The sequence below is a fragment of the Dipodomys merriami genome, unplaced genomic scaffold, assembly GCF_024711535.1.
Source record: "Dipodomys merriami isolate MVZ:Mamm:240054 unplaced genomic scaffold, mDipMer1.0.p SCAF_392, whole genome shotgun sequence".
Classification (NCBI taxonomy): Eukaryota; Metazoa; Chordata; class Mammalia; order Rodentia; family Heteromyidae; genus Dipodomys; species Dipodomys merriami.
Window position 1 is genome coordinate 139,057 of NW_027205515.1, and position 14,786 is coordinate 153,842.

General features: G+C 46.7%; 2 protein-coding genes across 6 annotated transcripts; one reads left to right on the plus strand and one right to left on the minus strand.

The window, feature by feature from the left end:
- The first annotated feature begins 853 nt into the window (after positions 1–853).
- Tmem79 (transmembrane protein 79) lies at positions 854–7,100 on the plus strand. 5 transcript variants are annotated; one of them, XM_069990175.1, is made up of 5 exons: positions 859–948; positions 1,708–2,510; positions 2,760–2,973; positions 5,869–6,101; positions 6,510–7,100. In XM_069990175.1, the coding sequence occupies exons 2-4, from the start codon at positions 1,751–1,753 to the stop codon at positions 6,080–6,082; spliced, it is 1,188 nt and encodes a 395-aa protein (XP_069846276.1). In that variant the 5' UTR covers positions 859–948; positions 1,708–1,750; the 3' UTR covers positions 6,083–6,101; positions 6,510–7,100. The 5 variants fall into 5 exon arrangements, with proteins under 5 accessions (XP_069846273.1, XP_069846276.1, XP_069846271.1 ...); XM_069990172.1 differs by having other exon boundaries at positions 854–941; positions 5,869–7,100; XM_069990170.1 differs by having other exon boundaries at positions 5,869–7,100.
- Positions 7,101–7,355: 255 nt separating this feature from the next.
- Positions 7,356–10,544, minus strand: Glmp (glycosylated lysosomal membrane protein). Its single transcript, XM_069990169.1, has 6 exons — positions 10,406–10,544; positions 9,626–9,883; positions 8,994–9,194; positions 8,668–8,886; positions 7,971–8,230; positions 7,356–7,870 (listed from the first exon to the last, which is right to left on the minus strand). The coding sequence occupies exons 1-6, from the start codon at positions 10,523–10,525 to the stop codon at positions 7,705–7,707; spliced, it is 1,224 nt and encodes a 407-aa protein (XP_069846270.1). The 5' UTR covers positions 10,526–10,544; the 3' UTR covers positions 7,356–7,704.
- Between the last annotated feature and the right edge of the window lie 4,242 nt (positions 10,545–14,786).

A 14,786-nucleotide genomic window follows, 5' to 3' on the forward strand; every position in this document is an offset into this window, starting at 1 on the left:
GCTGCTCCATTCTCCTGAGTAGCTAGAATTACTGGCTAGAGCCACAGAAACTAGGTTTCAGTTGCTTTCTTAACCTTAAAGCTAAGCTATAAAGAAACGTTTTGAAGTTGTTTTGGGAAGGGAAAGTGGTAGAGGGGTTAGATTAATTGAAATGCATTGTAAACATGTGGAAATTTAACAGTAACAATGGAATTCTCCTCACCCCACCTCTGTATAACTAATGCAAGCTAATTTAAAATAAAACAACAACAAAAGGCAAGGTGTTTGAGGACCTGTGTACATAGTATAATCTTTCTGTTCCTGAAATGGCAAAAAAAAAAAAAAAAGTACCTACCCACTGACTTTTCACTTGCAGTTCCTCCAACTGGAACACTAATTCTATTAGGTGTTGGTTCAAATGTCACTTTTATTAAAGAGGATTTTCCTACAGAAATTATTGTATTGCTGTAATTGTATTATTTATTATCTGTTACCTCAATAGAACAAAAGCTCAAAAGAGTAGAGACCTTGATTGTCATTTTATTTTCTTTTGTCTTGCCCAAAATAGTGGGTAGCTTAATAATAAATGTTCAATAAACGCTTACTGTTTTTCTAGGTATCCCAAACAATTCCAAATGCCCTTTGGTATACACATAAACCCATTTTTCTCCCTCTACTTCCTTGAGTTTGGAACTCTTAAATATCCAGGTACCTAAAATACAAACTTATCTCTATGCCCCACTGCAACTTAATTTAGAGAGGATAACTTCCTCCTCAGAAGCTTTTTCTTTTGGCAGATCAGCAAGGCAGGGCCTGCCCCTTTAATCTGGGCGCCACCTGTTCTGGTCAAACAGGTTTGGAGACTTGAGTAAGGCCAAAGAGACAGGAATACTTGTAGAGCCAGCAGGGAGCTGGGCAGTTCTCTTCTGGCTGTTGGGACCTACCATCTCTCTTCTTTCCAGGTGAAAAGTAAGAGGCTTTCATGAGTCCAAATGGCTTGGGTAGGAGATACCTTGAGGTAAGAGAGGGGAAGCAGTGAAATAAAAGGTGACAGGGAGAGAAGGCTTGGGAAACAGCCATATTAGACCTAACTCAGAATGGACAGACTCATGTTCTGGGAGATGGATGAGGTAGTTAGTGAGAATTTCAAAGCTGACCAAGCAGATAGATTAGATTAGAGAGGAAAGAACTCAGTGTCCTGCAACAGCCAACTCCTTGGAACAGATTTATTGGCAAGTCATTGCTATCATTTGCTAGGAACCAAGCAGGGAGATACAGAGAGAAGGGGAGAAGGGACAGTAGATGGGTAACTTCTCCCTCTACAGGAAAATCTCCGGTGAAAAGGGAGTTCTAGACAAAACTGGAGATACTTCCTCTTCATTCCATTCCTGCACTAAGCTGGACCATAAATCCAGGGCTTTTGGTGGAGGGAGTGGAAGGCATGGGTTGGGCTGAGGATACAGCTGCCAGGATCTGTGCCCCCCTGACTCACAGTTGTCCTGCGAGATGGCATTTGATGTTGAAAGGTGCCTCCATTTCAGCTGCTCACTGTCTCGCTCCTCCTTCTCTTTCAACACTGTCTTCCTCTTCACTTTGTTCTCTCCAAGGTGTCAGAAGGGCACGAAGCTCATGAGGTCAGCGGCCCTAAAGAGTTCCAGTTCTGAAGGACTGTTGTAAGTAAAAGCCAAAAGATGGGCTTCTGACAGACCTTTCCTCTGCTCCCTCCAGGATGACGTGACCTTATGGTAGACACCAGAACTGAGGCCCCAGGATGACAGAACCTGAAACTCTGGCCCTACTGGAAGTGAAGGGGTCTGAGGCCCCGGAGAAGAATTCACCTCAGGCTTTGGTTTCTAATAGCCAGAAGCCAGAGGGGGAAGATAAGGATGAGTCTCTTGGAATTGAATCCCTCACAGTGGGTTCTTCAGTTGGATTGCCCATGGCCAGAGAGGGGACTGAGGATGGTCTAGACAGTACAGTAAGTGAAGCTGCTACTTTGCCTTGGGGGACTGACCCCCCTCCCAGTGCCCTGTTCCCAGATCCACCAGGCTGGCGGCAGCACATTGAGCCAGAGCCCCTTGAATCAGAACCACCTAGTAAGTCAGAAGAGTTATCCAAAGATGATGCCAACCTTCTGCCTGAGAAGGTGGCCCGGGCCTTTGTGCCTATTGACCTACAGTGCATTGAGCAGCATCCGCAGGAAGATCTCATTTTGCGCTGTGAGGTGGGCCAGGGTGATCATCAGAACTTCCTGTCCACCAGAGCTACCCACCCTGAGCCCCTAGAGCGCAAGTGGTCTGAGGCAGTTGTGAGGCCACCTGGCAGGTCCTGTGGAGGCTGTGGAAGCTGTGGAGGCCGTGAGAGTCTGAGAGCTGTGGCTTCAGTGGTGGCTGCCCTCATCCTCTTCCCCTGCCTATTGTATGGAGCATATGCCTTCCTGCCCTTCGACGCTCCACGGCTGCCCACCATGAGTTCCCGCCTGGTCTACACACTGCGCTGTGGAGTCTTTGCCACTTTCCCCATTGTGCTAGGTGAGTCTGGGCCCTGTGAAAAAAAGGGGGGATTGGGGATATGGATATGGCCTGCCTGGCAGGACAAGGAAAGTTCTGTTTCCTTAGTCTGAACCCCTTAGGGCCTCCCATACTTGTCACTCTGTATGCCTTTCTCTTCTACACATTGTGTAGAGCCCATGCCCCTTCTCCCTTCACTGTGAACTCTTCCTACTATGGCTCCCTCCTCCTGCCTGTTCTGACCCTATGTGCTTCCCAATCCCACCCCAGGGCTCCTGGTCTATGGGCTGAGCCTGTTCTGCTTTTCTGCTCTGCGGCCCTTTGGAGAGCCAAGGAGGGAAGTAGAGATCCACCGGCAGTATGTGGCCCAGTCAGTCCAGCTCTTCATCCTCTACTTCTTCAACCTGGCTGTGCTTTCTACCTACCTGCCCCAGGATACCCTCAAGCTGCTCCCTCTGCTCACTGGTCTTTTTGCCATCTCCCGGTGAGTAGGGGCTGAAGGGAGGGGGAGCAACGGGAGAAGTGATGGAGGTGATAGTGCTAGAGGACCCAGCCATCTGAGTGTCACTCTTGCACCTGACTTTACCGGATAGCAAGTAATCAAGCTCCTATTTTACTATGGCAAGTTATTTCAGAGACATATATGCCAACATAGATCTAGAAAGCTTTCAAAAGCCATTTAGTTACTTTGGTGCTGGGGATTGAATCTGAGGGCTCATGAGCTTTATCACTAAGCTCTAAGGTATTTTTCATATGAATTTCTGCTCACCAAAGGGAAGATGCCTTTTTTTTTTTTTTTTTTTTTTTTTTGCTGGTCCTGGGGCTTGAACTCAGGGCTTGGGCTTTGTCCCTGAGCTTCTCTGTGCTCAAGGCTAGCATTCTACCACTTCCGGTTTTTATGTGTTACTGAGGAATTGAACCCAGGGCTTCATGCATGCTAGGCAAGCACTCTACCACATTCCCAGCCCCAGAAGATGACTTTTAATTTCTGAACCCAAGTATAGGTCTCTTTTTATATTTTTACTCTGTTGTCTTCAATGCAGGATTGTATATAGCCTTAAATGCTAAAATATTCTTCCTAGTGAGTTAAAATTAGTCTTCTTGTCACTTCTGATTGTAGTCTAGTGGTCAGCTCTCCCTCTTGACCATCATGCAGACATACATATTCTCAGTAGATTTTCTCAAGATAATTATGACTCTGTTCCTATAACTGAATCACCTTCATCTGACTCAGGAATACCGAGCTGAGATAGAAGTTGGCTTAAGGGCTGTGATTGTAGCTTAGTGGTAGAATGTTTGCTTAGCATGCATGAAGCCCTGGGTTTGAGTCCTCGGAACCAGATAAACAGAAAAAGCCGGAAGTGGCAATGTGGCTAGAGTGCTAGCCTTGAGCAAAAGAGACTCAGGGACAGTGCCCAGACCTTGAATTCAAGCCCAAGGACTGGCAAAAAAAAGAAGTTGGCTTAAGCAATAAGAATCATCAGGGAGTTAAAGTGAAACTTTGCATTTGTCTATTCCATGTCCCAGTTTACAAAGGGAATTACAACAGCCTGAGGGACATGAGTTGCTCAGATCTGTCAGCAGCAATGGCAGGACTAGAATCCAGACCCACTCCGTCTCCTAACTAGGGTCCTTTCTTCTTTACCATGGGCAAGTTTTCTATTCATATGGTATCTTGGTTTCATCATCTATAAATGGAATTGTTGTGAATAAAAGAGTTGATTCACATAAAGGTGCTTAAACAATCTGGTACTTGGTTAAGTGCTCCCTACATGTGAAGTCAACATATGCTGCTTCCTCCAGCAGTAGAAGCATTATCTCTGTGTGTGTCTGTGTGTGTGTGTGTGTCTGTGTGTGTGTGTGTGTGTGTATGTGCATACTGGTACTGTGGCTTGAACTCAGGGCCTTACACTCTCATTTGGCTTTCTCTAGTCAAGGCTAGAGTTGTACCCTTTGTGTCATAGCTCCACTTCCAACTTTAGTTAATTGGAAGTCTCTTAGATCTGTCTGACTCCAGGCTGTCTTCAAATCTCAATCCTGATTTCAGTCTCCTGAGTAGCCAGTATTACAAGTGTGAGCCACCAGTGCCTTTCAAAAAAACTTTTTGAGCTGGGTGCTAGTGGCTCACGCCTATAATCCTAGCTACTCAGGAGGCTGAGATCTGAGGATTGTGGTTCAAAGCCAGCCTGGGCAGGAAAATCCATGAGATTTATTTCCAATAAACCACCAGAAAACCGAAAGTGGTGCTGTGGCTCAAGCGGTAGAGTGCTTGCCTTGAGCTGAAGAGCTGAGGGACAGCACCCAAGCCCAGAGTTCAAGCCCCATGACCAAAAACAAAACAAAACAAAAAACCCTTTTTGGGGACTGGGAATGTGGCTTAGTAGTAGAGTGCTTGCCTAGCATGCATAAAGCCCTGATTTGATTCCTCAGTACATGAACAGAAAAAGCTACAAGTGGTGCTGTGGCTCAAGTGGCAGCGCACTAGCCTTGAGCACAGAGCAGCTCAGGGACAGCACCCAAGCCCTGAATTCAAGCCCCAGAACCAGGAAAAAAAAAATTGGTGCCGGGCACTGGTGGCTTACACCTGTAATCCTAGCTTTCAGGAGGCTGAGATCTGAGGATTTCAGTTCAAAGCTGGCCCAAGCAGGAAAGTTCTGAGACTCTTATCTCCAACTAGCCACCAGAAAAGTGGAAGTGGAGCTGTGGCTCGAAGTGGTAGAGTGCTAGCCATAAGCAAAAGAGCTTGGGGACAGGGCCCAGGCCCTGAGCTCAAGCCCCATAACTGACCACCCCCCCAAAAAAAAATGTGTTGGTACTAGAGCTTGAACTTAGGGCCTGAGTGCTATCCCTTAGCTTTTTCCAATCAAAAGTGGAACTCTAGTACTGGAATCACAGCTCCCCTTCTGGCTTTTTGTTGGTTAATTGGAAATACAAGTCTCACAGTCTTTCTTGTTTGGGCTTGCTTTGAACCATAATCTTCGGATCTCAGACTCCTGGGTAGCTAGGATTACAGGCATGAGCCACTAGCAACCATTTTTTTTTTCTTTTCTTCTTTTGCCAGGCCTTGGGCTTGAACTCTAGGTCTGGGCACTGTCACTGAGCCTCTCTGTGCTCAAAGCTAGCACTCTACCACTTGAGCCATAGTGCCATTTCCTGCTTTCTCTATTTATGTGGTACTGAGGAATCGAACTCACGGCCTCATGCATACTAGGCAAGCTCTCTACCATTAAGCCACATTCCCAGCCCACTTTTGTTGTTTTTAAAAGTACCAATCACACACACTAACTCCCAATTGCCTTCTTCACTCTCTATAACTTTCAGTTTTTGCCAACTAGCTGGTCCCTGGAAAGTAGCTTAACTTTTGCCATGCCCTCTGCAGGCTGATATACTGGTTAACCTTTGCTGTGGGACGCTCCTTCCGAGGCTTTGGCTATGGTTTGACATTCCTGCCCCTGCTGGCCATGCTGGTGTGGAACTTCTACTACATGTTCGTGGTGGAACCTGAGCGCATGCTCACTGCTTCTGAGAGTCGCCTGGACTACCCTGACCATGCCCGATCTGCCTCTGACTACAGGCCCCGTTCCTGGGGCTGATCCATGGGATGCCAGCAAGGTGGGCCACCACACTCCTCTGAACCAGCAGCAGACCTGGGCTTTGCCCCATCCCTAGAACTTCAGTAGGGGGAACTCTGTTCCTCATAGGAGTTCTGCCTGGACTGACCTTTGCTCTTCATTTATCCATAGCTGCCCTTTACTTTTTTTTTGTTTTTTTTTGAGTCAGTTGTGGGACATGAACTGTAGGCCTGGGCGCTGTCCCTCAGCTCTTCAGCTCAAGGCTAGTGCTCTACCACTTGAGCCACAGCACCACTTCTTGCTTTTTCTGCTTATGTGGTGCTGACGAATCGAACCCAGGGCCTCATGCGTGCTAGGCAAACACTCTACCACTGAGCCACCTTCCCAACCCCTGCCCTTTACTATGGAAGCCTGGGATAGTCCTAGAGGGGATTTTTTTTTTTTTCAGGGAAAGAGGTGGACAGCCATGCCCCTTAAGGATGTTGAGGACAAGGACCAAGACTAGTAGGAAAGGAATAGTTCCTCTCTGAGCAGCCTCCACAACTGCTACTAGGACCCACCAATGCTGGACTCTGCCCTGCTCCACAGCTTTCAGTGAGTAGGGGACAGAACCACAGCTAAACCTAGAAGGTCTCAAATCAGAACTCAAGGTAATTGGAAAACTTGCCCATGCCAAAGGACAAAGAATGGCATTGGATCACTTATGGATTTTCATGCTTGAACCTTCCTAGCTAGGTTCAAGACTCTACCACAGGCCTTAAGGACCTTTAGCATCAGTCAAGACTATTAATGCTGCTACCCCAACCAAGGATGATGCTTCCTCCCTTCCAACTTATGTAGGTCTCTGACATCTTATCTCCAAAATTCTCAGAACTCATACTTCCCATGGGAGAAGAGTAGATAGGGAGACCTGTCTCCCAAGAAGGTTTTGTGCAGTATTTGTCTGGGGACGGTTGGAAAGGTGTAGTGGCTAATGTTAGCCCAGTATGAGTGTGAATATGTGTGCGTGCATGTCAAACAATAAATTACTACCATAGTCTTTGTTGGTTCTTTCTTCTTGTTTACCCATACTCCAGTCTCATGTTTGTGTCTGTATGATTCAGACTATACCAATTACCTCCTAGTTTCACATGGCAGAGGGTGGCTAGAAGGAGCCTTGGTTCAATGGGGAGAGAGAACTAGCCTGGTAAGGACATGGACCTCAAACAAATTTGCCTTCCAACCCTATGTCAGGCTTCCCATTCCCTAGAACCAGCCCCAACCCAACCATTCACATTTTAAGGACACTGAAATCTTATAGGAATAAAAATGTCTATTTAATGCCTTCTAGGGAAACCACCCAATCACTCATTGAAACCTTCAAGGCTCATCCAAGAGATATAGGGGATGGGGAAAATGACACAAGGAGTCAGCACCAACAAAATCTTGCCTTTAGTAATAAGTGTGGCCTTGCCTCCTCATCCTAGGTATGAAGGAAGTCCCACCTGGGAGCACCCAGGAAGTTGAGGCTGGTTTTTGAGGTTCTGTAGAAAAGCATGATGGGAGAGGGGAAGGGCCAGTTGGAATACTGAACTTCCAACCTCCAGCAGATTGAGGCACAGCAAGGCAAGTCCAATAATGCCTTCCCTCTAACATAGTAGATCTCAGTTTATAGCTTGGTACTCTGAGTACTGCTTATGGCGTAGCAGTAGAATCAGGCCTCCTCCCAGCAACATGAGCCCTGGTGCACCCAGGGCCACTGCCATGATTCCCAGGACTAGCGGAGACAAGGCATCCAGTGGAGGGGATCCTATACCCAGAAGCATCGACCTAGAGCAAGAAGGTTGAGAGAGATGTAAACAGGTTTAGGAGGGAAGACTGGGAGGCTCAGCCCCCTTCCATTTTGGCCTCTATAAGTCCTGGCTCTTACCAGCTGAGGTAGTATTGGTCCCAGTAACCAGGGCCTCTAGAAGTCCCAAATGTCAGATTGAAAGCACAAAAGCTGTTCTGAGATCCACCAAAGAAGGCTTGGACAATGGGTGACTTTGGGAGAGAGTATTCTGAGGTGGGGTGAAGAGGGGAAGCATGGCAGGATAGAGCTGATTCTCGGTTTCCCTGCTTCTGGGAGAAAGCCACTGGTCTCCACTGCATGAAGCCAGATGGGAGGGAGCCCCACAGCAACTGGTCCAACTGAGGAGAAAGGCAAATGAGGTAAGGTGAGGGGTATCAACCTGTGCCCAACCTTTCTATTCCCCCATCTCTTCCTGACTCATCTGTGACTAGCAGTACAGGCAGTATGTATGCTAAGAGCATGGTTCTATAACTATTTATACCAGGGCTCAATCTCTTGTGTGTCTAGAAGCTCGTAGGCACTCAACTCCTTCACATCAGGGCCCAGTGGAGATCCCAACCAGCAAAGCATGAGTTATATCGCACTGCCTTTTATCTTTTTCTCTTAAGTGCAGAGGAGGTAGGAGTTGGGATGGGAATGGATGGATTTGTTACACAGTGCCTCAACTTGAAGGAGAGAGATCTGTTGCTGAAATGATAAATAGCTGAATAATTTTCTGAGGTCCCAATAGGCTCCCACCTACATTCCCATCTATCTACTCCCTTAGAACTCTGACCTGGAAGACAGAAGGTGTATATTCGTCATCAATGGAATGCTGCTCCTGCATTGAGGGGCAGTCAGGGCCCTGCCCCAAAGTGGCTACCTCTAGCCCAAACAGTGAGTGGTTTCCTCGGGGAAAAGCCCCAACCAGGGCCACTTCTAGCTGGCAGGTTTCTGCTGTGTGCAGAAGGCGTGGGGGTTGGGCAGGTCGACCAGATCTGGAAAATGCCTGAACCTAAGAAGAAAAGGTGAAGAAGAAAACTGAATACCTACGCTTGAAGGCTACTCTCATAATTAACTCCCACCTTCATAAACCAGCCTTTTGAGTTCCCTCACTCCTACCTTGAAAGTCAAGCTGCCATTGGCAAAAGCCCTGGTTGGGTCATGCGTAGGGAAGCCTCGAAATGTGGCACTCAGGGTGGCAGGATCCAGTGAATCAGTGATGTTGTTCCAGGAGAACTCAGCCAGGGAATATGGAGGATATGGTTTTCCTGGGAGCTGTGCTGCTGCCTCAGACATGTTGGTGCTGTCAAACTCAAGCAGCTGGTGATGGGTTGGGTAAAACTGGGTTTGCCTTAAGTCTTTCCTGAATCACTCCTCCCATGCATCCACCCCATTAGGCGATTTGTCTTTCTCAATACTTTCTTTTACACACACACACACACACACACACACACACACACACACACACACACACACACACACACAGCCCCTCCCACTACACACCCATTCTTCTTTTTTGTTGTTGTTGGTTGTGGGGCCTGAACTCTGGCCTGGGCGCTGTCCCTCAGCTCTTCAGCTCAAGGCTAGCGCTCTACCACTGGAGCCACAGCACCACTTCCAGCTTTTACCGCTTATGTGGTGCTGAGGAATCAAACCCAGGGCCTCATGCATGCAAGGCAATCACTCTACCACTGAGCCACCTTCCCAGCCCCCCACCCATTCTTCTTGATCGAGTCTCCCAACTTCCTCACCCTGGTGAAGATAAGGGCAGAAGAAAACTGAATGCTGTCCTTTGGAAGTACCATCAGACCCCCATCAGGATTAGGGGATAGCAGGCAGGTCCAGTTGACTTTCAGGACACTATGGGGAGTGTTGGTGGCCACCAACACCACTGATGGAGGACCCAGGCTGCTCCACACATAGTGCAGGGTGGAATTGGTGCCCACTGCCCGGATATGAAGCAGGTTCTGGGGGAGGTCTGGCCAGCCAGGGATAACCTCCAGAGATACCTGGAACATGGAATAGTAGAGTAGAGAGGGGACAGGATTGGAGAAGGACAGGAAAAGAAGCTTGAGGGCTGGGAAAGGGGTTTGGGCAATGCCAGGGAAGGTGTAAGATCTTCGGGGCCCAGGAATAAGAAATGTGAGTGCTACCTAAAGGGACCTTGGAGTATGCAGAAGGAAGATGGAGAAAAGGATTTTTTTTTTCCGGGGGCAGGGAGGATGTAAGACTATCCTCTGATCCTGATGTGAAGAGCATAGGACTGAGAAGGAAAAAAATAAAAATCCCAACCCTTGCATGAAGCTGAACTTGGGTCATCCAGGGTCCAGACTTCATTAGAACATAAGCCATCATACCTGCTTCTCTCTACAATCCTTTTCTATCACGCATGCTGCCCACTAGACTCCCCCTAAATTGGTGGAACATTTCTTTGCAAGCACCCTCCACACCCACCCCTCAGTTGTCCGAGATTCCAGTCATTCTAGAAAGGTAGCATCTCCCGAAACCTCTATTGCTCCTACAGCCCTCACCTGGCGAGTCTCCTCCCCTAGCAGGCCAAATGGGGCTGCAGACAGAAGCAGACTTAAAAAGAGCACAGGGCTGGGGGCAAAATGCCCCCAACCCAGGCAGGGCTCCGTACAGCCCCACATGCGGCAAGTTTTGCAGGCGGAAGAGATACCAGTCACATGACTCTAGTTCAGCTGATCCCTTTAGAGGGTGGGGCCACCATACCAGTTCTTAAAGAGACCGCCTCCCTCACCCAGATTTCAGCATGAGTTGGACAAAAGTGATAACCAAAGGTTGCCAATCCACAATTGGATTGGCAAACAAAGCATTCCAAACTAGATCTACAGGCATATTCTCCCTCCTCTCCTACCCATACAGTGCCACCAGTGTACCAGTGTATGCTGGTCCTAGAGCTTGAACTCAGGGACTGGGAACTGTAGCTGAATCTTTTTTTTTTTTTTTTGCCAGTTGTGGGGCTTGAAATCAGGGTCTGGGCACTGTCCCTGAGCTTTTTTGCTAAGTCTAGCACTCTACCACTTGAGTCACTGGACCACTTCTGGCTTTTTATGTGGTACTGAGAAATCAAACCCAGGGCTTCATGCATGTTGGCAATCACTCTACCACCGAGTCACATTTCTAGCCCCCCTTTTATTTATTTATTTATTTTATCCTCTAGGCGAGCCCATTAACACTTGAGCCACAGATCCACTTACGGTTTCTGGGTGGTTAATTGTAGATAAAAGTCTCACAGACTTTTCTGCCCAGGCTGGTTTTGAAGTGTGAGCCTCAGTTCTCAGCCACCTGAGTAGCTAGGATTACAGATGCAACCCAACACTGCCTATCTGGTGTCTTGATTTAAAAATCCAAACACAATGTGAATAATATAACTTAGTGGAATTTTAGAACACGAATGTGAATTTAGAAAGTGAATAATACAACTTTGTGGAATACTAGATCCACATTAACGAATGTTTTCAGGTAAGATGGCAGACTCTAGGGCTCTTTTTGACAATTCAATATTTACTGTCAGGATAATAGTCAGGAAGGCAAGATTTTCATCCTGGAAGAGCCTATAATTTTGTTGTGAAGAAGGTGCCTAAGAAACTAATATTTGCTAAAAGAGGCAATCACACCTGGCTGAATGCACTTTTTTGGCCAGTCCTGGTGCTTGAACTCAGGGCCTGGGTACTGTCCCTGAGCTTCTTTTGCTCAAGGCTAGCATTCTATCACTTGAGCCACAGCGCCATTTCCAGGTTTTTGTTTATGTGGTACTGAGGAATTGAACCCCGGGCTTCATGCATGCTAGGTAGGCAAGCACTCTACCACTAAGCCACATTTCCAGCCAGCCCTGAATGCACTTTTTTTTTTTGTCAGTGGTGGGGCTTGAACTCAGTCTGGGTGTTGTTCCTCAGCTCTTCAGCTCAAGGTGAGAGCTCTACCACTTAAACCACAGTGCCACTTCCGATTTGCTGATGGTTAATTGGAGATGAGTCATGGAATTTCCTGCCTGGGCTACATTTGAAACGCGACCCTCAGATCTCGGCTTCCTGAATAGCTAGGATTACAGGTGTGAGCCACAGGCACCTGGCTTGCACTTTTTTTTGTTGGTGTTGTTGCTTAATTTCTTTTTTAGTGGTGTTGGGATTTGAACTGGGTTGACTGTTTCCAATTATAGCTAGCCCTCTAGGCTTAAGCCACACCTTCCATTTCCAGCCTTTTTTTTTTTTTTTTTGGTTAGTCATGTGGCCTGAACTCTGTTCCTCAGCTCTTTAACTCTTCAGCTAGAACTCTACCATTTGAGCCACAGTGCCACTTCTGGCTTTTTCTGCTTGTGGTACTGAGGAATTGAACCCAAGGCCTCATGCATGCAAGGCAAGCACTCTTACCACTGAGCCAGCTTCCCAGGCCCCTCCTCCCCTTTTTAACCTAATTATTTCAAGATCAGACCAGGATGATCAGATCTCAGCCACCTGAATAGCTAAAAAATAGCTAGGATGATAGGTGTGAGCCACTGGTATGAATTAAGAAAACAGTCAGTTTTTTTTTCCTGCTACTCCATTACTTGCTGGTGCCAGTACTAGAGCTTGAACTTGGGGCACTGTCCGTTAGCTTTTTTACTCAAGGCTGGCACTCTACTCTGCTTTTTGGTGGTTAATTTGAGATGAATCTCATGGAATTTTCTGCCTGGTTGGCTTCAAGCCAAGATCTTCAAATCTAAGTCTCTGGAGTAGCTTGGGTTACAGGTGTGAGCTACCAGCACCCAGCTAAGTTTTTTCTTGCTTTGCCATGTGTATATGTCCAAGTGCTGGGGCTTGAACTCAGGATTTGGGCATCTGAGCTTTATTTGCTCAAGGCTAGCATTCTACTACTTGATCAAAACACCACTTCCGGCTTTTTCTGAAGTTTATTGGAGATAATAGGCTGGCTTTGAACTGCAATCCTCAGATCTTAGCCTTCAGAATAGCTTGGGTTAAGGTGTTGAGTCACTAGCACCAGACCTTTTTGTTACTTTTGAGACTGTAATCCATAGAGCCTACGCTGGCCTCAAATTTTAAAACCTCCCTAGAATATGGTATATAACATATGAGCACCGTTATATATTACAGACTGTGATAGACAATTTGCTCCAGGAAAGTTAGAATGAACTTGTGACTTTAAATGAGCATCATTATTCCACAATACTGTGAATTTCCGGAAATTAAGTAATCACTTAATCACGATCAAAAAAAAAAAAAAAAAAAAAGAACCTTGGGGAAGGGAGGGAGGGAGGGGATGGTAGGGGGAAAACAATGGAGGGGGTAACAATGTTCAAGAGGAAGTGGAAGTGTACTCATTACCTCACTCATGTAGCTGTAACCCTCTGTATAGTATCTCTACAATAAAAAAAATTAAAAAAAAAAAAAAAAAAAAAAGAAAAAAAAAAAAAAACCTCCCTAGAGCTGAGATCATGGGCATTTCACAAACAATCTAAACATTGTCCTCCTATGTTGGGAGCCAACAGTAAAGCTCCACAGTAAAGATCATCTTGACCCTTGTGCTTGCTTGAAGGCACATACAGGAAATTGGCTTGGGCTGGAAGGTGGCTTAGTGGTAGAGCGCTTGCCTCGCATGCCTGAGGCCCTGGGTTTGATTCCTTAGCACCACATAAGCAAAAGGAAAAAAGCTGGAAGTGGCGTTGTGGCTCCAGTGGTAGAGCGCTCGCCTTGAGCTGAAGAGCTGAGGGACAGTGCCCAGGCCCAGAGTTCAGGCCCCATGACCGAAAAAAAAAGTAAAAAAATAAAATAAAAAAATAAAGAAACTGGCTTACTTGATAAATACCAGGTGCCCAGGATTGTTTTGCTGTATCTAGTCTGTTTTACATTTGACTAGTTGACCTTGTTTTTATTGTACTGTTTTTACTAAGCCTAAACATTCATTGTTTTTTTGGACTACTACCTTATGCTACTTCTTCACTTCTAACAGGAAAAGTTAAAAATAAACGGTGCTGCAGTCTTGAGCTGCAGACCTCCCGACCCCATCCTTTGTCTTGGGTCTTTTTTTTTTTTCTCATCAGGATTCCCTTTCGTTGCTGGCAGGCTCCAGCACTCCTATGCTTTTTTTTTTTCCTGCCAGTACTGGACCTCATGCTTCCTTACTTAGCTGCTGATCCACCATTTGAGCCACACTTCTAGTTCCAGGTTTAAGTCTTTTGGCCAACCCAGGCTGACTAAACCAAAACTCTCAGATTTAAGACTCCAGAGTAGCTAGGATTAAGATGTAAGTTCCCCAGTGCTTTTTAAAAGTATAAACTCTGAGGCATGGTAAGCCAAATCTTAGCTGAACAGAGAATTTTTAGTAGCATTGAGGAAGTTAAGCCCTTCATCCCACTCAAAGACACAGGTTATAACAATTATTTATTTGCCAGTCCTGGGCTTGAACTCAGGGCCTGGGCACTGTCCCTGAGCTTGTTTTGTTAATGGCTAGAAGCATACTACTTGAACCACAGCACTACTTCAGGCTTTTTCTGTTTATGTGGTACTGAGGAATCAAACTCAGGCCTTCATGCATGATAGGCAAGCACTCTACCACTAAGCCACATTCTCAGACGTATAGCACTTTTTTTTTTGGCATGAGGCCTGAACTCTGGGCCTGGGTGCTGTCCCTAAGCTCTTCAGCTCAAGGGGAGTGCTCTACCATTTGAGTCACATTGCCACTTTTGGCTTTTTCTGTTTATGTGGTGCTGTGGAATTGAACCTAGTGCCTCATGCATGCAAGACAAACACTCTACCACTGAGACACCTTCCCAGTCCCTCCCTGAGCCTTTTCTGCTTAGGGCTAGTGCTCCACTCCACTTCTGGCCCTTTTTTTGGGGGGGGGTGGGGGGGATGGGATCTGATCATGGAACCTGAACTCTGGGCCTGGGCC